This window comes from Toxorhynchites rutilus, chromosome 1 (assembly GCF_029784135.1).
Source record: "Toxorhynchites rutilus septentrionalis strain SRP chromosome 1, ASM2978413v1, whole genome shotgun sequence".
NCBI lineage: Eukaryota > Metazoa > Arthropoda > Insecta > Diptera > Culicidae > Toxorhynchites > Toxorhynchites rutilus.
In genome coordinates this window covers 57,882,542-57,906,865 of record NC_073744.1, presented here as the reverse complement: position 1 = coordinate 57,906,865, position 24,324 = coordinate 57,882,542, and the positions used below count along the sequence as shown (strand labels likewise).

Sequence of the window (24,324 nt, the reverse complement as noted above, 5' to 3'; positions counted from 1 at the left end):
ATCCCGGACGGGGATATCCGATTGTCTGCCTTGTGCCCTCAATGCTCTGGAGAGCTGAGAGCGGGCAGCACGGAACCGGATACACGACTAGACAACATGCTCGATGTCGTGGTAGCCATCGCCACAATCACATAGATTGTTTGCTGCGAGCCCAATGCGATAAAGATGCGCGTTTAGGTTGTAGTGATTGGACATAAGCCGAGATTTCACGCGAATGAAATCACGACCTACATTCAATCCCTTGAACCATGCACTCGTTGAGACCCTACACTGAGAGAAATAATTAGTAAATATAACGAATTATTTGGTAAATACTACCAATCTATAGTCATTTTCGACCGTACTAATAAACACATATGTCAAGCAGAACCATGATTCGGAAGCCCAATATCGGCTACATTTTCTCGCCGAAAATGCACGTATCAGAATTATATCCTTATTATACCTCCGTATTGCCTTATGGGAACAGTGAAAATGGTTAATACGCGCTTTTCTCACCAGTTTTCAGATATGACAATATCCAAGCTTACTAATGTTATCGAGTAAAATATACTAATCTCTGGTAGGGATGCGGGTTTGTTGACAATATGTACAATAAATTTGTACATTCTACTAATTTTGCATTACCAAATGTATTTGGTAGTTTTCGACCGAGGATTTTTCTAAGGGTAGGGATAGTCGTGTGTAACCAACTACCGAACTCATCTTCACTCCACAGGCGCAGCCAACTTACGAGCGTGTGCTGACGAGGAATGTGGAAAAATTCATTATAAGTAATTTGCCTTTCAAAAAGTGTGCCTTCTGAAGCGCCCACCTTAGCTAGCGAGTCCGCTCTCTCGTTTTAACTCTTTTCCCATTCGTTGCTCTCCGCAAATGGTGACCGAATGATAACGTAAATTTTCTTGTATCACTTCTCGCTCTGCATTTGTCTGTGCAGTGGTTTTCGCTACAGTAGAACGAGACGATATGTGCGGTTCAAACTTGTATGTAGGCTTCGAAAATGGTGCGCGATGTTTGGTACAGTTCGGATATGCAATCAACAGTCTTCGTTCCTCTCTTGGTTTAATCATTTAGTGTAACACAAGTGATTTCTGTCATTCATACAAGTACCTGAATGATCCACTCATATTTGGTTATATGTTCGTGAGAGGTTACTTGCATGACATATTGTGTATCATTCGATATTGATCGAAATCCAAACACTGGAGGTGTGCTTCGGATCTCCGTCTTCTTGGAACGTATATCTGTGCTCCAACTTTGACTTTTGTGCAGACGCTGGTAGTTTTCGCTTCAAAATGTCAAATTAAACCTCCTAGGTCATTATTCCATTGATTCTCGAGCTCTCCAACACCGAATGTAGCCATAGATCCCCACACCATGACTATACCTGCAGAAAAAAAAATCAAAGTCATGCTCAGTTGGTTGAAAAATCAATGTTGGCAAAGTAAGTCACTACAGCCATGCTTGACTGTGTGCTTCCGCACACACTTCTTTTTAAACCTTTCACCGGTTCGCCTCCATTTTCTTATGATAACATCAGACCCAAATAGCATTACTTTCGTCCAGTGTTGCCATATTTCAATCTATACCAGAAGGGTTAAAAATCTTTCTCATCTGTTCTTCCAAAAATCTGTACAATCGAAAATATTCGTTGTAGAAAAAATATATTTTATTAGAAAGAAAAAATACTCATTCATTTACTACAAATACATTTAAATTTGCAAGTCATTCGTGTGTTTGATGATGCTTATACATATCCACTATAGCCAATCGAATCTTTTGATCTCAAAATAGCGTTCATTGCTGAGTCGATTTCGAAGCTTATTCTTGTTCTGATTATATTCAGAAGAAATGCTGAGGAGTGAAGCATAGTGAGAACGTTACAAACAAGGCATCGAAGCACTGAAAATGCGAGCGAACCGTCAAATCCTTTTAAACATCAAATTTTCGTCCACAAATCCTGCACACGCTCGTTTAATGAAACTGTGATTTACTTACGGAGTAAGTTAACCTTTGGGGTACGGAATTAGTTAAGTCTGGGAACAAAGACCAAGTTGCGGTGGACTGTATTTTCGGGAACTTCTTAGCTCGGTATCAATTGGCTGAACGGGTGGAGCTCTCTTCGGTGATCGTAATCGGGGCGGGTTGATTCGTTGGATCGGAAGCCTCGATAAAGGCTTTTACTCTTTCGGAATGGTTAGAATGTAGAAGGAAAAGATGGCAAAAATAATACTATAAACTATATTTCTTTTCTCTTCTACAATTCTATCTTATTTTCTGTTCGGTTGCTTCTTCTACTTCTGCTGCTGCTGCTGCTGCTGCTGCTTTCCTCGGATGTTGTTTCACGATGGTCGGTGTAAAAGTGGCGATTTTCGATGATGATGATGATGATGAATTAGAAAGACTTTAAACTTTTCAGTACATTCGTCTCTAGCCTTGAGAAAGGCCCTTGGAAAACTTTACAGAACAGAATTCATTCTCCAGATCTTGTATATTCCCATCGTAGAACCCTGGAGACGCCTCTAACGCAACGAATTTTGTCCTCATGAAACTGATCAATTATTGCATTGTATTTTTCCTATTTTATAGCCGCGGTTCATACTCAATCGATGCAGGATCAGATGTCGGGCGCTGCAATGACCATGCCACAAGTTAATATGCAATATAATGTTGTTCAATAAATGACTAAAAATGCATACAATAGTTAAATACTTTACTAAATTGGAAAGGACTATGCCGAGCCCTGAAAAAGGGGTAAAAATTGATTATTCGGCCCGTCGGTTTATTTTGGAAAATCTTAACTCAACACAAAAAATAACGCCTCTCTGATTTTTGGATATTTTATGTAAAAAATCAGCTTTGAAGATAAAATATGAAAAAATATATAGCGCCCTCTAGTCCAAAGCCATGTAAACGGTAAAAATCAAATACAACCAATTATTACGAAAACAAAATCAAAATTTGTAGTATTTTTCAGAGGAAGACTAGCTAATTGACTTTACTTTGATATTTTGATCATCTGAATCGGTCGAGTAGTTCAAAAGTTATAAATTTTTGATAAAAGTCATTTTTGGAAAAAAAAATATATAGGAGGTTGTGTTCATGACACGACCGCATTGTTGACGTAGAACTACGCTGTGGTTTAATTCAGGTCGCTTGTTTATAATTGTAGATATTATTTTATAATACTACGAAAAATTTGAAATAACCATTCTACCAGTTTGATCGCCCTGAATTTTTTTTCATTGTAAAATCATTTGACGATAATTGTTTGATGATTCATTCTAGTGCTCGCAGAACAATACATGATCAAAATAAGCGCAGCTGTCATCCTTAGTGAAGAAAGCCTTGCTACTGGCAAGCGAAACCAAACCACACACAAAATTCTAGACCGATATTTACTTTCTTGGTGATTGAATAAACGAAATAAACTCTATCTGTTAGTCTCCACAACCTCGAAAAGAGTAGCTCTGCTTTATTATGATCAAGATTAGATTACAGCCCTAGTTGAAAGCAGTTTTGCGACCGGCACGCGAGCCCAAATAAATTAATAACTTAATATAACTTATTGAACAACTTGGTATTCCCCAAAAAATTTTTTGGTGCACAACCTTGACACCTGCTTCACCATAACGTCAGTTCAATGCATTGATGGCAGAAAACAAACAATGTTAACTGCTTGGAAAAAGGCTGAATATTATTCATAACTAATAACCTAGTGTAAATATTTCCCTCCCGCTATCTCCCCTACTTGTTTATATGTATTATTAAGACTGCATAAATTTCAACCAACCAACCAATCGTCAATCATAGCATAAAAAATAGGCGATTGTTGCATCGCGACAGGGCCAATGCACACGGGAGCAGATACAAATGGGGTTTTAGCGAAGATGCACTATTGTTGCGTACGGGTTATGAAGCACGCACGTACGCACACAAATATCCATATATCGATGGATTGAAGCAACTAAAACACACACACACACTTATCTTCGCTTTGCGCTCTTCTCAACAGAAGCCCTTTCTATTAATATTTCCGATCTCGATTATCTTAGCCTTCATCCTTGTTGGAGATAGTTTTGCTACTGTCATGCGAAACCAAATGACATACAAAATTCCAGAACAATTATTTTCTTGGTGAGCCGATGATAGCCTAGTTTAATGATTCCCAACTCAATTATGTAGTTCTGAACATTAATGGAATGGCGTCAATTTGATATAATGATTGCAATGTCAGATACATCAGCGAGTGAGAAATTTGGTCGCGGCCACAGCTCCATCCGATACGAAGGCATGTGATGACACAAAATAAGGAAGAACAAGCGATATTCATTGCTTTGAACACATAACGATATTGAAAGTTTGCCTTCCTTCCTAGCTTGAGACTTTAAACTTCTTCAGTTCATTCATCTCTAACCTTCAAAAAGGCCCTTGGAAAACTTTACTTTATGCATCATATTACTCCTCCACCCCCATTGCCTTATGAAAGGCAATCGATCTCTCGCCGCCCAGCTCGCCCAGCAACGATGTTGTTCAGTCGATTTCCTTCCTAAGAATGAAAGTTTGCTTCAGCGAGATCCACTGTTTATACTCTAGGCAAATATTCTTCTTTTCCTTCGTTCATGGAGACTTTACATCTTACGATTTCCCCTTCGTTGCTCGTCGATAAGTTGCTCGTTATTGACAGCTCTGTTCGGGAAAGCACACAAATGGACAGAACAAATGTATGAGGAAATGAGAATGCTTCCAATTTTCATCAATTTAAACCATATACAGACTATGGGATTGTTGTGTATAGCATATCAAACAAATCTTAGGGAATTTCTGATTGGTTAGGTATATAAGTCGCCAAAATCCGTTTGCGGCAAAAATAGTTATTAACGTTAACTTTATTTCATAAAAACGTGACCTGTTTTCTGATTTGGCACCCTTAATGAAAGACGTAGTTCTACGTCAAAAGGGAAATAGTTGAATTTTCGTAACAAAATCCTAAAACCCAAAAATGAAGATGAGCTAATATAAAAATAAAAAATACGGGTCTAATATTTTATGATGATGAACAAAATTACAAATTTTCGCGAAAACCTGCGAATTACTATATCAGTTAATCGCCAAATGTGTTGGTAAGCGCAAAACTCGAGAAAGAAATAGTCGGTTTGAGCTGTCTTCATTTCATCATATTTCCATGCATCGTAGAAACATGGTGGGCCCTATTATAGAAATCGAGGCGATAAGAATTTTGCTCGTTAGCTCTGTTTTCCTATTATAGAAACCGAGCAATTCGATAGCATCGAGCGTGTAATAGCTATCGGTACAGCTGTCATGATTTTTCGAGCAGTTTGTTTTGGTTTGATTGTTGCTTTTGTTGTATGTTTTGATTTGTTCGTTTCTTTTGATCAGTATGTATTTGTTTCCCGGTGCTGCCAGAACAGTCTATAGAGGATAAGTGTTCAATCCAGAATCATTTATATCCATCATGTTAAAATTTACAATGCAGGATTTACTTCCAGCGCATATTTCATTGACTGGAAATGAGTGGGCAGAAGAAAAAAAAAACAAATCACTACCAGTTTGAACGGCTCGTGAACATTGCTCGAGGCTTCCAAATAGAATCCCGGTTAAGGAAAAGTGGGAGGAATTCAGTGAGAAGCTTAATGCACTGGGACATCCCATGCGTCTTGGCTCAGAATGGCAGAAAGTATGTGTTTCTCCTATGATACAAACAGTAAGTTACCCCTATTGGACATACCGAGGCACCACTCAGTGTTGCATTAGAGACGATTGTGACCTGTAATTGGACATTCGCGGTGACAGTGAAACAGTGTCGACCCTCAATCTGGGGCAAAAATGTCCAATTATTCGTGTCGCATTACAAGTCTGTCCAATTAGCTAAATGTCAATATATATATATATATTAGACTAATGTAATATTAAATATACAGGGTTTTCCATTTCGGGCTTTCGAAAATATAGAGCCCTGCGCTGACAACCGTTTGACATAGGTGTCAACCAAAGCGTCATATCGTTAGGTGAATGTCTGCCATTTTACAATATGGATCGTTTTAGCATCGCACAACGTGTTAATTTTGTTAAATTATACTATAACAATGATGAAAAACCGGCAAATGTTTTTCGAGCATTACGGACGGATTTTGGTCGTCATGGACGGCCTACAATCGCTAATGTAGTGCGTAAATTCGAACAAACTAGATCCATAGCGGATGTTGTGAAACCTGTGCATCATCGTAATGTGCGTTCGGCCGAAAATAGTGCTGCTGTTGCTGCCCGTGTGGAGGATGACCCGAATGTTTCGATTCCATGGAGTGCTCAGCAATTGGGCTTGTCAAACACATCATTGTGGCGAATTTTGCATTTGGACTTGCACCTACATCCATATAAAGTCCAACTGGTACAAAAATTAGAGCGTGGTGACCATGGAATGCGTTGGGCATACGTCGATTGGGTGAACGAACAACAGCAGCAAAATGCTGAATTATCGCATCAAATTTTCTTCAGCGATGAGGTTCATTTCGAGCTCGGTGGCTATGTGAACACCCAAAATTTCCGTATATGGGGCTCAGAAAATCCACACGTGATTGTTGAGAGGCCATTGCATCCGCCAAAAGTCTCTGTTTGGGTATAGTCTGGTGGAGTCATCGGGCCGTATTTCTTTGAAAATGAGGACGGCGAGACGGTAACTGTGAATGGTGAGCGCTATGGCCGCATGTTAACCGATTTTTTTTGCAACAAATTGAAGATATGGATACGGAAGACATGTGGTTTCAGCAGGACGGCGCCGCGTGCCACACAACACGACCGAACATGGCAATATTGCGAACGAAATTTGAGGGACGCATAATTTCGCGTTTTGGTGATGCCAATTGGTCGTCCAAATCATGCGATTTGAACCCGCTAGACTTTTTTTGTGGAACATTTGAAAGACATTTGAACATTTGAAAGACAACATTCGTGAAGTTATGACCGAGATACCGCCCCATATGTGCCGAAAAGTCATCTAAAATTACCTGTTCCGGATCAAGGTGTGCGAGGAAGCCCTAGGTGAACATTTGAATGATGTTGTATTTCACACATAATGGCATAAACCAAACTTTAATTTGAAATAAAAGTTTCATCGAAATTCGAATTCTAAGTGTGTTTTATTTCAATTTACTTTCGGAATTTAAAGTTGGAAAACCCTGTATAATAGAGAGGGTGAATGAAAATCTGATTGAACCCATGCTAGTCCTAAGCTCTAACCAGTCGTTATTTCATGCTAGATTGAATTAAAAGATTGTATTACAAAAAAATTGTTTTGCTAAAAAAAGTGAAATTTATACGTGACTGTTGTTGACGTGGGACTACGTCTAACCGGAGTATATGGGGGGTAAAATGAAAACCTAAACACAGAGCATGCAGGAAAAAATGAAAGATTCCGAATGCTTATAACTCGAACATTTCTTACTGGATCGGGAAGATGTTTGCATCAATTGATAGGGAATATTTCTACGCTTCTATTGCAATTAATAAAATGTCGATTTTCATTAGATAAACAAATGAATAACTGTAAAATGTTAAGCGTTATCTAAACGCCCTAACTGCCTCGTTTTGATTGGCCCGATTTACGGATTCCCCAACACAGCCATCAAAACCAAGCAGCCTTGGGGAAATCTGCATTCCAAATACATAAAAGTATGGGGACTTTTGTTCTCACCGATATGTGTTCCCTAACACAGACTTCAAAACCAAGCAGCGTTTGAGGAATCGCATTGCAAATACATGAAAGCCGGGGTTATTTTTTTCAGACTGTAATGTGTTTCCCTAACACAGACTTCAAATCCATGGAGCGTGGGGAAATTGGCATAGCAAATACATGTAAGTCGGGTGCATTTTTGTTCCGACTGAAATATGTTCCCGTAACATAGACTTCAAATTCATGGAGCGTGGGGAAATTGGCATTACAAATACATGCAAGGGGGTATTTTTGTTTCGATTGAAATATGATTCCCTAACACAGACTTTAAATACAAGGAGCGTAGGGAAATTGGCATTACAAACACATGTAAGTCGAGGGCATTTTTGTTCCGGCTGAAATGTGTTTCCCAAGCACATTGAATTCGGAATTTTTTTCATTCAATCAAAAATTTAATAAATACAAACAAATGATTGCTAAGCCAAGGTAGTCCCACGTCAATCTTGCGGTTATATCATAGATATAACCTACCCAGTTTTTTTATTACACGTAAAACAATGCATGCCATACGCTCAATAAACTTCATTCGAAGAGAGAATATCAGTTTTCTACTAAACAACGATATTAACATTTTTAAAGATACAGATATTTAAAATTCTCATAGCAGATGTCTCAAAAAAAGATTTGGCATCCTTTCTATAGTGCTCTGTGAAACATTTCAAACCCGTTTCAAAATATTTCAACGCCACCCCTGACATTCGAGCAACAATAACGAATCGAGCTGTTTTCCTCGATTTCTATAATTCTAGATTTTACTCGGTGTGACAGTGATAGTGATTGTATCGAATCCTCGATTCGATTTCTATAAGAGGGTCCGTTATTTGCAAGTAATTGAAGAATCTTGAAACAGAATTGTGTCTGAAAATAATTTCATATTATAATGAGTATTGCTAGAAGTACTAGGAAATTTATAATAAATGAAAATTGTGAAGGGTCAATTAGAAGATCAATCAATGAATAGTTCTACGATAGGATCCATGAACGATCGCTTAGTAACAAAACGTTGAATGTTTGAAAGTATTGATAACAGAAAACCCATCTTAGACGGAACGAAGTTTGCCGGGTCAGCTAGTATGTTCAAAATCAAATCGATCGAAATCAGAGATCTGGAGGTTTTAGGGTGCAATAAATGTTTCTATGGTGGTTAGACACTCCACCCCTCTCTCTAAAGGGGGGGGGGGGTCTGCCGTACAAGTAAACACAAATTTCTGTATTACTCCAGAATTAATCAAGCAAACGAAACCAACATGTGGAGGTTTTAGGATGCAACAAATGTTTCAATGGGGGTTCGACACTCCTCTCCCCTCTCTTAGGGTGAGCTGTCATACAAATGAAAAACAAATTTCTGCATAACTCGAAAACTAATCAAGTAAATGGAGCCAAATTTGGCATGTGAATATTTTAGGGGGCACGAAACCTTTCTATGGTGAATGGACACTCCTCCTCCCTCTCTAAGAGGAGAAAAGGGGAGGGGTCTGTCTTTATTCTATCATATTTTCTGTATCAAACATTTATTCTATGTAACGGAGAAACATATTATTCGCAAGTGGTTGAAAAATCTTGAACGAGAATTGTGTCTGAAAATAATCTGATATTATAATGATGAATTTCGGTTATTCGGTTCGGTAATTACTGGGAATTTTTTAGTAAAAGGTGAATTCAACGAGGTCGATTAGAAGATCAATCAATGAACAGTTCTGCGATTGCACTCATGAACTTGCGCTTAGTAAGAAAACGTGAATGTTTGCAGGTATTGATAACAAAAAACAAATTATGGGCGGGACGAAGTTTGCCGGGTCAGCTATTAATACATAAACCAGGGTTTGCAATGATTTCAACTACATCCCTTTTTAGATCAATTTAGATTGACAGGTCATGGCTATAATATGTTTTGAATTTAAAAAAAAAAGTTTCCTAGAAAATATCCAATCTACCAATTGCAACAAATTACTGTAATACTGGTCAGTTCTCTATATCAGTGCAATTTTTTTGGCTCATCACCACTTTAGGGTTCAATCATTCATATATATTTTCAGAATAATTAATTAATATAAATAATAATAAATAATTAATTGTATTCATTTGATTCGTTCTAAATATATTACTATTGTTTCGTAATGTAATTCTCATTTTTTGCCTTCGCACTGAAATTGGTTACCATTTTAACCTAGGTTTTTTTTCGCTTACTTTTGCAGCGAGTCACTCCAGCGGATCTCCTGAACCTGGCAACTTGCTACCAGGTGAGTCACCATATTGGGTCCTCTGTACGGGAAACCCCCTCAATGTCTCTATTTGGGTTCCAATGGCACGAGTCGTGGTACTCATAATTCACAGCACATTCAACCTCATCTGGATCGGATCGGTCGTAACCGCGTCGTCAGCCGCTCGTCAAGATAACACTACATAAACATTATCTCAACAGCAGCCGCGGCTGAAACTTTTTGCTGCCAGGGCCGTGATCACGAGGGTCGGCAAAACGATTCAAGAGGCGTGTTGGTGGGATTCGCCTCCTGGAATATATGTATTGCGGGTTCAAAGAAGAATCAAGCAATTTTAATGAGCTAATTAAATCAACTAGCGCTGAGAGCACAGCAAAAAAAAAGTTCTCAACCAAACCTGCTCCGGTGAGTGGAATAAGAACAGAAAAAATGCCGATATGCGTTGTGCGAGATGCAGAATGTTTACTGGAAATCGTTTCGTTTTTGTGACAAATAGTACCCGTTTGCCCCTAAATTATATAAATTATCGGGGCTTTTTGTGAGTGCATCGGGTACGCTATTACGTGGATGATCGAGTCGAAACACCTTAATTTAGAGAAGTGCTCACCATCAGTTTTCCGCAGAAGGATAATTGCCGGTTGTTTCTTTTTGTTCTTCCACAAATTGATTTTTATAAACAACCAGGCATAAATGAAGTGTTGACCGGGTGCGGAAATGCGCAGGGAATTGGAAGAGCGAAGGACACTCATTAGCTGGCCATTTCGTTACGTTGTGTTACATTATGTTTGTGTGTGTGCAATTTTCGTGCGTATCACATCGAAGCACACAGCTGCCGGAGAATTCGTTCTGTCTGGAGATTCGATTCGAGATCGCATGATCGCAAGAAATTATCTGTAGTCGCTTTCTCATCGAAAGTATTCGAACGAGTTGATGATTTTTGCTAGGTTGAGCCCGAAAATTTTCCAATGGTCACATTATATCATCCAGTTCGTTATCAGATAATGCGCTCGATTGCCTTGAGCCGGCATTGCACAATGCTTATTTAACTTGCAAACACATTCACTATTTATTTTCGCCAGCTGATAGGAGAACTCACTCCCGCTTTCGACGACAATCCCGACTTCAGATGCAGGTCGCAACTGTGAGCTTCTTTCCGTCTCGAATATAACTTCAAGTGTAAATACCGCAAGTGCAGTTGAATTAAACTGGAATCCCGTTGTGTGTTCTCCTGTTTACTCTTGGTTATCCCCCCGTTCCAATATTTTCTGAAGCAATGTTCTCCGGGACTCCGTACAGTTTCCTTTTTACCTTGGTTCGTCTCCCTACACAGCAACACCAAGATCAATACAACATCGAACCGATCGATCGATTACACTGTGTCCAGGAATCACTTTTTATGGCCAGAAGGTAGTGCCAGACGATGGCTTCGGTTGTCAGGTTGCACCGAGCCCCGATTTCGAACTCATGGGAGATCCCCCTGGAAGTGCGCCCGAGTGCGTTTGAGGTTTATGCGACACTCACTGCGCTGCACAACATCTTGATCTTGCCGCTGACATTGTATCACATAGCGGTTTTCAGTTTTCTCAATTCGTTCCGATTATTCAGAGAATCTCCAGCAGGAACGTGCGTGACAGGTGTGAGTATCGGACTGGTTCATAACTAGGTCGTTTATCGTTATCAGCGATTGAAGTCATCAGAGCCGGAGATCGAATCATCTGCAGTAGAGAGAAAAAAAACTCAGCAAGCTACCTCTTATCGGCAGCCATCGTGTCAGCTTCACATGCATCTAGCGCTTCATCGCGAGGATATAAGGTGGGAAGAAAATACTGCGAGACACCTGCCAATAATCGATTCGCGATGATATTTCCGGCATCTAATCGTCACCCCTGACTTATCCTCACGCGTTTTTTCCACGTCGTTTTCATCGTTGACGTTATAGGTGTGAACCTTACAAACCACATTATGAACCTGATCAACGAATGTATCGCTTCATTGTGGAGGCTGTTGACGCCCTCCGTTTAAGTCGTGAATGAAGTCATGTTCACACATCAATGACGGGGCACTTTTATAAAACCTTTTTATGACGGGTCATTTGAGAGTGATTTCGCGCTATGAGATCAGGACGTTGTTGCATTTTTTTTTTTTCAAATGAGTTTAGACTGTCTATTGCAAAGTTTTTTACACCTTTGAATTATACACACGTGCATACACATAATGTATTGGAATTAGGTATCAAATTTAATTCGGTGCACATTTAACAAAGAAAATCAGGAGGTTGTGTCCAAGACACGACCACATTGTTGAGGTAGAACTACGCTGTTATATTATTCAAGTCGCTTGTTAATAACTTCGGATAATATTTTGGAATGCTGCGAAATTTTAGAAATAGCTGTTAAGTAGAATGGTTTGGTCGCCCTAAAATGGTTTTTTATTACAGAATCAGTTGGTTTTTTATTGCAGAATCAGATGATTCATTCTTGCCCTCGCAAAACAATACACAAGCTGGTCGCATGTCACATTTCATGCCAATGCATTAAACATTTACCTCGAACGCTATTCCGGTGGCCTATTTTCGCAATTGACATACAATCGACTACAGGCGATTATATACTTGTTGCACCAGCATCATTATTATTCCACATCTTATAGCTATATCAAACTTTCTTGGCCACCGCATGGAAACAACAACAATGGCAATATTTGCAAGTATCGAATATCATGCTAGATGTTATTTAGTATTTTCTCAGTGGAAACGCCCCTTTAGTCATCGTTCGTACAACGTAAATCAACCAGCATCACACAAGCGTACAGCTTAGCATTCATACAGAGGCATTTCACAGAGAGCTGCACTCTTTCAGCAATATCACTGACAACTGACGAGTCACGATAGTCACTTCCTATTGACAAAAATCTTGATCAATTGGTGACTGACGGAGGACGATGCAACGTGGTTTGAAGCGACTAAGAATATAAAAACTTCTCAAAACAAAAAGTTGCATTGCTTTCTCATGCTCGAGATAAGTGAAGCTGTTATCCTTAGTGGAGAAAGTTTGGTACTGGCAAGCAAAACCCAAACCATTACTTTCTTGGTGACTAAATAAACGAAATAAATTCTGTCTGATAATCTCAATAACCTCTAAAAGAGTTGCGGAACTTCATTATGATCAAGATTAGCGCAAATGCCATTCTTGTTGAAGGCAGTTTTGCGATTGGTATTCGAGCCCAAATAACTCACAACATTCCGGCACGCATTCACTATATTTTTGGAGTGGAGACGATCTGGTGTAATGGTAACATCCATACCTCTCACGCTAAAGATCACGAGTTCAATTCTCACTCCCGACATTCTTCCAAAAATGGAAATAAAAGTGACGAAAATGTGACCAAAATTTGTTAAAAGTCACTATAATAGAGAAACAAAAAAAACTATGGTTTGGCTTGATATTCCTCAAAAAATTATGTGGCGCACAACCTTAACGCCTGCTTCACCATAGTGTCAGTTCGATGCATTGATGCAATGTCAAAGGCACCAACGAAGACCTTATGATGACGAAAAAAATATGAGTGATCTCACATTTCAGCTACAGGACACTCACTAAGGAGCTCAATTTTTTACTGTCGAGCTGAAGCTCACCGTGTGTTAGTGTTGTGATGATACTCTTCTCACTCTATTGAACTGGCTTTGGGATGGTCATCAAAACTAATTGAAGGACAAAATTTGTTGATTATCTTTGCGTGAGTAGCATTATTTAATACTCTGAACAAATCGCAGCTCTGGTTTGATCACGGATAGGGGTAAATAATGTTTTACCATATCAAAGAAACCGCATTGCTTGAGGAACGAATCAGTGCCCACATTGAATATTCACGAATGGTGCAATTGATCGACGATTCCAATTGATTTGGGGTATAATTTGAGCTGGGTGTTTAAAAAGAGGAATCGATTCCTGTACCGGAAATTCTGTTGGACAGCTCTAAAATTCCTTTGAACGTATATTTTTTTTACTCCAGAATGCATTCACAGAATATGCATGAAACATGCACAAAACAGAGCTTGCATTTTCCAAAAATCTTATATTGAAAATTAATTCAGCTGCAACTTCAAACAAATGTCCATAGTCTTATTTCAACATTTCGGTTGTATCACTGATATAACCTACCTCTAGATTTTTAGAAAACAAATCTGAAAACTGACACTAAATTTTGAATAGCTCAGAAACCTTTCTTTCCCTTCATATTTGGACCGTGAAAACTTTTATAAACCGAAATTGGGATCGCTTAGTCAGCACCTAGTGAAACATTATCAGACATTTCGAAAACCTGTTGTTTTTGGTATTTGAAATAACTACCAGCATCATATCGCTTCATCGTTCTTGCAGATAGTTGCGATTTTAAAATTTCGTTGAGGTCGACATTAACTATTTTTTCTCCTTTTTTCTCCAACCTGGAAATAAGATCAAAATTTCGGCTATGGTGTCATTTCATGATGGATTCATGAGATTTTTGCGTCAATTGATTTCGGCACTCCATAACAATTTTTTATAATGAAGAAAATAATATATGTCATGAAACTAACTATCGAACAATTGAAACATCTCAACCCCTACGGAAATACCCACTTCTGATTGGTCGAAATTGACGACACATGCGGCGGGTCCCTAACAGAGACATCAAAGCCAAGCTGCCTGGGGGAAATCGGAATTGCAAATACATAAAAGTAGGCGGAGCTTTTGTTCCCACCGAAATGGTTCCTAACAAAAACATCAAAACCAAGCTGCCTGGGGGAAATCGACATTGCAAATATATAAAAGTAGGGGGAGCTTTTGTTCCCACCGAAATATTTTCCCTAACAGAGACATCAAAACCAAGCTACCTGGGGAAAATCGGCATTGCAAATACATGAAAGTAGGGGGAACTTTTGTTCCTACCGAAATATATTCTCAAACAGAGACATCAGAACCAAGCTGCCTGGGGGAAATCGGCACTGGAAATCGGGGGAACTTTTGTTCCTACCGAAATGTATTCCCTAACAGAGACATAAAAACCAAGCTGCCTGCGGGAAATCGACATTGCAAATATATGAGACATTAAAACCAAATCATTATCAAAGAGTTTAACGATGCAATTCTTCAAACATATCCAAAATCAACAGATAGCGGATAACGGAATCCTACGTCAACTTTGCGATCGTGTCTCGGACACAACCCTTCTGACTTTTTTTTATGAAGCCTTTCTTATTCCGTTCAAGTCGTTCTTAAAAGTAAAATTACTCTTGAGTAAGAAAAAAAAGTCACAGGAGGGTTGTGTCCGAGCCTCGACCGCATATTGGATGTAGGATCACATTAGGCTATTTGTTGCATATTGATGTTGGATATGTTAGGAAAATTATATTATTAAACTCTTTAACTCTCCTGTACTCGTGCGAAAAATCGTAACTCGTGTACTCGCAGACTGTGAAGATTTTTGGAACCATCGGTTAAATTCGAAAAATCATAACTCAAGAACGAGAGCACCTTTCGAGTTTTTGGATATATTGTGTATTCTCGCCTCTTGTTTGAGAACAAAAATTTACTATAAGCAACAGCGAAGGTAAAGTCAATCGCAGTTCTCGATCCAGAAAACATAAACGGTTGGTTCGTGACGTTCGATTGTGTGGGCTATTAGCGATGACTTCACCGATATCATTAGGTGGCGCGTAATATTGTTAGCAGTGGGACTCCTCCCCCCGTTCATTCATGATTTGTGGACCTGTAGCTGATTAACGCAACCGATTATAGTTATCTCCATCTCGCCATTAGAGGTGAAAATCCCATCCGCATTACAGTTAGCTTTCAGTGCAGTCACACTGGTTCGGTTTATGAACTGGTACGATACCGAATAAGTCGACTCCTCGCCATTAGGCCGGTGTTTCACTTGTCCTTTTCTTGTGCAGCGACGACGACGGACTCCATGTCGACTGACCATAACTGCGCGACAGTGTAGCAGCTTCCATAACCGGTAGTGGCGGTGGCAGAATCCACAGCAATGTTCAATGAATGGAACATGTTTGCGTATAAAGTGATATCGAACATTTTTTTCCGTCCCGTGGAAACTATGACTCGAATAGCGCGTCGTAACAAAGCAGATGCAGTCAAACGTTAATTATAAGTTTAACTAATTCAAACCCAATTCTCAAGTGCAATTGGCAGCAAACAGTTCCATGCGAGCATCGACACAGTTCCAATATATACTGTAACCGTTTCTCCTCGGTCTGGCGATAATTAAATTAATATTTTATTTCAATTTGTTGTTAAAGGCCTTGAAAGGTCGTGCTTTTTTTCTCACCACAAATAATAACCATCGAACGATTTCTGCTTCTGTTACACAATTGCAATTGCCTCATTCTGAATCCCTATCATTTACTTGGTTTTATATATGGCTATTTATTTATTTTCCCTTTTCAATTCAGATCGAACGCAAGTGTGCAACATGCATCCAGTGGGGGGTTAACACCTCCGTTTCGGTGTCAACAAAAAAACGCATTGAATTTGATCCGTTTCATATCTAATGACAATATAATTGGCACCGAGTCTGAATTGCAGCGCATTTCTTACGATGTTTACACATCGGTTTCTTTCTTCTCTTGCGATACCACACCCATCGCATGGCGTGTCAATTTGAATTACAGAAAACAAATTTTCCCGCGATTAATGAAAGGGGACGTCCCGTTCCTCCCCCCCCCCACCACCAACACAGCTACCGCGCCGCGCGCAGCATCAGATACCTTTAATTGAGCTTGAAGAGATTTATCAAACATGTTCCGAAGGCAACCTCCGATGGTTGTTTGTCATGCGAATGCCTGATTAACCATTGCTGGGGGAGTACTTGCCGCCGAAAGGGACGCCATTAGAGGAGAGAGGGCGAATTTGCAGCGCGGTATTATACGCCAAATTACAGAGTCTTTATCTCTCATTAACATTCAATAAGTAAGGCGAAGGGGGGAGGGGGTGTCTGAAAGTCTAATGAGCCTTGATCGGCGGCAAAATGTTTTCGCACGACATTCACACATGCCGAGTAATTTTTACACAATTTTTATTTTGCTAATTTTCGGACATTAGCGTTAATGGGGTATTGCAGATTTATTTCGTCACGACTTAGCTCAATTGATGCATTAGTTTTGCTTTATAGAAAACAAATACTACATCAATCAGCAAGGGGAAACGATTAAATAAACGTGAGCGGCGGATTCGGATGAGGCAACTGGAGGTAACTTAATAATGTGCCTTGATGATATGTGTGACGTTTACCACACCTGGCAAAAGGAGCCATCGGTTCTATTTCACAAATTAAATTTCAAAATTCCGGGTCGCACGCAGATATATCGTATCCAATAACACATCGTTCATTTCACCGCTGAGAACCAGCTTCTAAAAGTTCCACGATTCAAATTGAAAATCAATGCTTACAAAACACGCCAGGTTTCGGAATAAGATTCTATTCCCCGATTTTAGATGGCACATGAATGCGAAATCGAAAATTTGAATTTTTGATGGTACATCTTTGGGAAAATGCAGACCAATGTTTCCGCCGGCCCATAAACCGCACCGAAAAGTTAATTTTTTCGGATGCATTGGAAACTCTTCTAATGCATGTGATTACTCATCATACCAATAAAAACGTAGTTTGGATGTGAGTCTTTCCATGATGAAATGCCATTGCAAACTGACCATTTTTAAAGTAGTACTACATCAATTAGAATCGATTTAAAGTAGTGCAACAACAAATTAGAATACATGTCACGTTTTTATGAAACAGTTTTAACGACTAACTTTTTTTTTTGGTATTCACGTGTTTTGAAGATTTGCACACCGATCGAAAAAGAGATCGGAGGAAAAGTTTCTCCAAGATTCGTTTGGTATATTATACATTACAATTATTCAATCCGCCAATGGTTGAAATCAGCGGCACTTAACCTTTTGTTGAGATGGGCCACAAACTTCTGTTGGTCATGGAGTCGCGAGCCGCGAGAAAAAAAATAAATGAAGAAGGGTGGAGTCCAAGACACGGCCGTATTCCTATCGTAAGACCACGAAATTCGAACCGAATGGGATGTGTGATGGGATGGCTGCGTCGATAGCAACCAACACGGAACAAATTTTCATCTTAAGTTTACCACCGAATAACGTAGTTCTTACCGTTGAAAAATATCTTCATATTATTCGGTTTGAAATGCGTTGCACTTTGACGCCATTCTCACCTAGGTTTGAATTCACCAAAAATAATTGATCGATCGGGAAATCGGAAAAAAAATCACATTTCATCTATCATCCTGCTAACGACTAGATGGCAGCGGTAGCTTTCCAAATAGCCTTTGTTAAGGCCGAGTGTTTAGTTAAGTTTTCAAAATCGGCATTTTTTAAAAGGCTAGAGGAGAATGAACTGAGAAAGTCTGGGAAAACCTCTATAACTCAAAACATCATCATCATTACAACAATAAATTCGAACACCCTCCTAAATTCACAGAAGCTTCCTTCCAGCAAAAAATAAAAATATAAAAATCAATTCACTTTTCAATACTTCGAATAATATTTTAGAATACCACGAAACTTTTGAAAATAACTTTTAAGTCGAGTTCGTAGCCCTGAAAAGGACCGATGGGTTTACGTTGTTTTGTAGAAGCAGTTGTAGATGGGTGATTCATTAATCATCCTTTATTGTCAATTCACGTAGCGCACTCAGTATGCATCACAAATGTGACTCGCTACTTAATACTTCTCTTCTGTTTTGCTTCTACTTGTCAGTGCAAGCTCTACACTATGCTCACCTCGCGCATATTCTGAGAATGCATTCTGAGTTCAGAAATTCGACGATATGTATGAAACGCCGACCAACCTTGACATCCATGTGAAAGTCCAGCTTATTTATATATTTTTTGGGCCAATAAGTAACAAACATCACCCACGCATCTTTCATATTTCGGAAGTGATTGTCGTTCCACTTCGTTAAGCCGTAACAGAGGAATTAACGCTCAAATCTTTGCACCCTTAATACGTTTAGCCCCGAATTGTTCTTACTACGCTTTCCATTCAGCCCGCATCAAGAGCATTCGCACAACATCAGTATCGGTTCCCCCTCCCACATATATACGAGGCTGTCCGATTAGTACTTAGCCTACAAAAAAAAACAAAAATTATGGAAAAGTGGTGATTTATTTCTTAACATAGTCTCCTTTTAGCCCGATTCACTTGACCCAGCGAGGCTCCAACTTCTTTATTTCATCTGAAAAATACGTTTTCTCGAGATCTTAAAATAGGCCTCCGTGGCGGTGATGACCTCCTCATCCGACTCAAACTTCTGCCCGCCGAGTGACTTTTTCAAGTTTGGAAACAAAAAAAAGTCGCACGGGGCCAAGGAGAAAGGAGAATACGGTAGATGGGGCAGCAGTTCGTAGTGCAATTCGAGCGATTTGGCCGTGGCGACGGCGTAATTTCCATTTTTTCCAAAATCCGCAGCATGCCCGCTTCCACACACGGTCTTCAAAACTACGAGTCCGATTCGGCGGAAATTTTGACAGTAGCCGTTTACGAGAATATACTACACGATAAGTAATCTCTCTTGCGATACTGACACCATCGGGCGATGAGGCTAAGTACTTATCGGACCGCCCTCGTATATTGTATACAATAGTCAGAAAATTCACTAGAAGGTAGACACTTAACATCGAAAATCTTATGTTTCATACCATTCAACGGAAAATTATTCTTGAGAACCTGACAAGGTAACCGAGGAAATTTCGTTTAAGTCAAAGTCAAAAACAGTTTGAATTATTTTTTTATGTAATTTTTGCAGCTTCGATGTTAAGCATTTTGAGTGGTTTAATTACAAAATTGAATTCGCTGATGCTTATAGTTCGGTTTGTAAGTTGACAGAGAAGCGACATTAGGTATGTACCGAAAAGTTAATTCATTCGTAAGCGGTAAATTTAAATTATTGAAATAGTTGCACTGGTGGAGGTGAAATGGACAGTCACATCCATAATCACATCCGATGCATGATGGAAAGGGAAGGAAAGAATAACTCTTTTGACGTAGGATTACGTCTTTCGGGAACATATTGGGGTACAAATTGAAAAATCGAACATCGAGCACATCGTGAAAATTGTCCAATTTCAAACGCTTATTGCTCGGTCATTTCATGATGGATTGATGAAATTTTTGCTTCAATCGATTTCGGCACTCCATAACAATTTTTCATATTGAATAAAATAATATATGTCATGAAAATTGTATATGGTGGCAGTTGTATTAAAAATTACTTGACATATGAAACGATTTCGCTCGAGAACCGGTCGTTCGATATAAGCTGTCTGTTTTGTTGTGCTTATTTTCACCTAAGAAAAGTTCATACGGCGAGAAAAATTGGAAAAGTGAAGAAAGTGAAAGTGAGAAAGTTATTTCCCATATACTCTACATATAGTATTAGGTGTTGTTAATCCAATTAAAATTCGCATTGGGTTGGAAAAACACTCAGAAAGTAAAAATTATAAAAGAAAACTACTTTTTCCATTTCAAATATGTTTTCTCGATATTAAAGTAACATGTTTTTACTGATAAGAAAAATTGATAATTGTGTTCGGTATTGATAATCTTATATTACATTGGTGGGTTTTTTTTCCTTATTTCATCCATACATAACACAGGAGGCATCTCGTTTGGAATCACAGGGGCGGCTTCCATCATATCTTATGCCACTTCGGCATCTTCTATTTGATACGCACCATCCAACGACTGTATTCCATCCTTCTGGCATCATCATCCGGTAAACACTGGTGAGATGAACAATTAATTCCCAAGAACCAAACAAAACGGCCCATTTCAGGGCCACAAAATCATTATCGAAGAGTCTGTTATTCTTCAAACAATGTTATTCTTCAAACATATCTAAAATCAACTAATAGCCCAACGGAATCCTACCTCAACTACGCGGTCTCGGACACAACCCTTCTGTGACTTTTTTATATTGCTTTCTCTTTTTGTTCTATTTCAGTTAGTATACATAAAAGGAGGGGGAACTTTTGCTCCAACCGAAATGTGTTCCCTAACAGAGACATCAACACCAAGCTGCCTGGGGGAAATCGACAATGCAAATACATGAAAGTAGAGGGAGCTTGAAAGACGTTTGTGCTCCCGTGGCCGAGTTGTTAGCGTCATAACTAACATGCCGGGTGTTCGGGTTCGATTCCCGTTCTGGTTAGGGGAATTTTTCGTCAAAGAAATTTCCTCCGACATGCACTGTGATCACGCGTATTCTAGAACTTGCCACTCAGAATGCATTCAAGGCGTGTTATTTGGCATAGAAATCTCAACTAAGTACTAATAAAAATGTCGCAAGTAATACTACGTTGAGACGGCGAAGTTCCTCTAGGAACGTTAGTGCCATTGAAGAAGAAGAGGGAGCTTGTGCTCCCACCGAAATGTATCCCCCAACAGAGACATTTTTATATTGGAAGAAAGTTGCGATTTATTCTAGCAAATGAAATTTGAATTTTGAACATTAATGTTGGTTGCTTCGTGAAATTTCATATCAATGACCGATCGTGTGTTGTGAAAAAGTACACAACAATGTAGGTGTAAAATTGTATATGGTAGCAGTTGTGTTAAAAATGACTTGATATATGAAACGATTCATTTCAATTTTCAGAAATCAAAACCAAGGTGTGTTCCCGCTCGAGAACGGGCCGTTCGGTTTAAGCTGTCTGTTTTGTTGTGTTCATTTTTACCCAAGGAAAGTTTATACGCCTAGAAAAATTGGAAAAGTGAAGAAATATTAGAAAAAGTAAATTCACATATGCTCTACATATAGTATAGTATGTTGGGTTATTGTTAGTCCAATTAAAATTCGCATTGGGTTGAATAAACACTCAGAAAGTAAAAATTATAAAATAAAATTGCCTTTTCCATTTCAAATATGTTTTCTCTATATTAAAGTAACAAGTTTTTACTGATGATAAAAATTGGTAATTGTGTACGGTATTGGTAATTATTTTATATTACATTGGTGATTTTTTTTTCCTTTATTTCATCCATACATAACACATCTCGTCTAGGCATCTCGTCTAGGATCACGGAGGGCGGTTTTCATCATATCACGTTCCACTTTGACATCTTTTATCTGATACCCACCATCCAACGACTGTTTACCATCCTTCTATCGTCATCACTCGGTGAACACTGGTGGAGTGAACAAACAATACCGAACAACCAAACAAAACGGCCATTTTCAGGGCCACCAAATCATTATCAAAGAGTCTACCGATGTAATTTTTCCAAATCAACAAAATAGCCTAACGGAATCCAACGTCAACTATGCGGTCGTGTCGCGGACACAACCCTCCTGTGACTTTTTTTTTTACTAAGCGCACGTTCATAGGTCCAATCGCAGAACTGTTCATTGATTGATCTTCTAATCTACCCTTCAAAATTACCTTTACTATAAAATACCTAGTACTTCTACCAAAACTCGTCATTATAATATCAGATTATTTTCACAATTAGAGACACAGAGACACAATTCTCGTTCAAGATTTTTCAACCACTTGCAAATAACATGTTTCTTCGTTACATGGAATAAATGTTTGATACAGAAAATATGATAGAATAAAGACAACCCTAAATCGGACAATTCCTTTCTCGAGTATTGCTCTTATCAACACATTCGGTGATACATTTTTATTTATTTAGATAGAAGAAGGTATAGGAGTGCGTTTTATCACATTAAAAAAAATCAATTGTCATGTTTGGTTGAAATATGTGTATTATTTTTACGGGACCCCCTCTCCATTTCAGAGGAGGGAGGGGTGTCATATCATCTTTGAAACATTTTTCATATTCGAAAACCTTCACATGCCAAATTTGGCTCCATTTGATTGATTAGTTTTCGAGTTATGCAGAAATTTGTGTGAGGGAGGAGTGTCGAACCACCATAAAACGTTTATCGATCCCTGAAACCTCTATATGCTAATTTTAATTCCATTTGTTTGACTAGTTCTGGAGTTGTTCAGCACCCTCCCCTCCTCTTCTTTAGAGGCGAGCAAGGAGTGAAAGGACCACCATAAAAACATTTATTGCTCCCTAATGGAGGCCACATTTGGTGGCATTTGCTTCATTAGTTCTGGAGTTATGCAGAAATGTACGCTTCATTTGTATGGCAGCCCCCTCCCCTTCAGAGAGAGAGGGGAGGAGTGTCTATCTACCAGAAACGTTTCGTGCCCCCTAGAACCTTCACATGCCGAATTGGACTCCATTTGCTTGATTAGTTTTTGAGTTATGCAGAAATTTGTGTTTCATTTGTATGGCAGCCCCCCCCCCTTCTTAGAGAGTGGGGAGGGGTATCGAACTATCATAAGAACCTTCCCCCGGCCCCAAAAACCCCTACATACCAATTTTCATGTCGATCGGTTCAGTAGTTTCCGAGTCCATAAGAATCAGACAGACAGAAAGACGGAAATACTGGCAGACATCACTCCATTTTTATATATATTTAGATATAGATAGATTTGGGCAATTATTCCGAAAACCTGTATATGGAACTGTAAGAAACTGCTTTTAAGTTTTGGAAAACATTAGTTCCCAAAGATACAATTGAAGTTTTCCCTAACATGTCCGTCTTACCCCCATCAGAATCCTGAGTCCTGAATCTAGAATCAAGATTCCAGAATACAGAATACAGATTCTAGATTCAGTTTTCAGATTCAGATTCCAGATTTAAATTCCAGATTCAGATTCCAAATTTCGATTCAAGATTTCAGGTTCCAGTTTCCAGATTCAGATTTCAGTTCCGGATCGAATCATGTCTCATTCAAATAAAAATTTCTGAATCCTGAATTTGGTAAATTTGTTACCCCCTGTGACCGAGTAGTACAAATTTTCTGTCTAGTACACAAGCACCAACCAGTTTCGATTTTACATGATGATAAAACTGTCTGAGTAGGTGTTGACAGCAGAAGGTAACGAAATGGATTTACGCAATGTTAATGTGTTGTAAAATTGTTCCAACGCAAAGTTGGAATACTTTTACACACTTTTACACAGTTTAACACACCCCAAACGATCAATCATGAAATTCAACCGACGAAATCGTTTTTCTAGCTCTTGATGTTAGACTTCATAGAGGCACTCGTTTTTGGCGAGTGCATCCGATTCGCTGTAACAACTAGCACAACGTGATACACAACTCTACAATTATTTATCATCCGGCGCTTCCACTGCGAATCAGTGATAGTGGTTATTCGGAGTCTGGTCGATTATGAGTGAGCCAGGTATATTTTTCCATACTGCGAGTCTACTTCTCCGTCCGTTTTGGGGTCGTGGAACGGCG

General features: G+C 39.0%; 1 protein-coding gene across 3 annotated transcripts in view; it reads left to right on the top strand.

Annotated features, from left to right (window-relative positions):
• The window catches only part of LOC129763482 (uncharacterized), a 489,208-nt gene that overhangs the window by 328,360 nt on the left and 136,524 nt on the right, over positions 1–24,324 (top strand). For all 3 annotated transcript variants that reach the window (XM_055762583.1, XM_055762582.1, XM_055762585.1), the window contains one exon: positions 9,946–9,990. In XM_055762583.1, the coding sequence (XP_055618558.1) occupies positions 9,946–9,990 (45 nt within the window). The remainder of the gene's footprint in view (positions 1–9,945; positions 9,991–24,324) is intronic.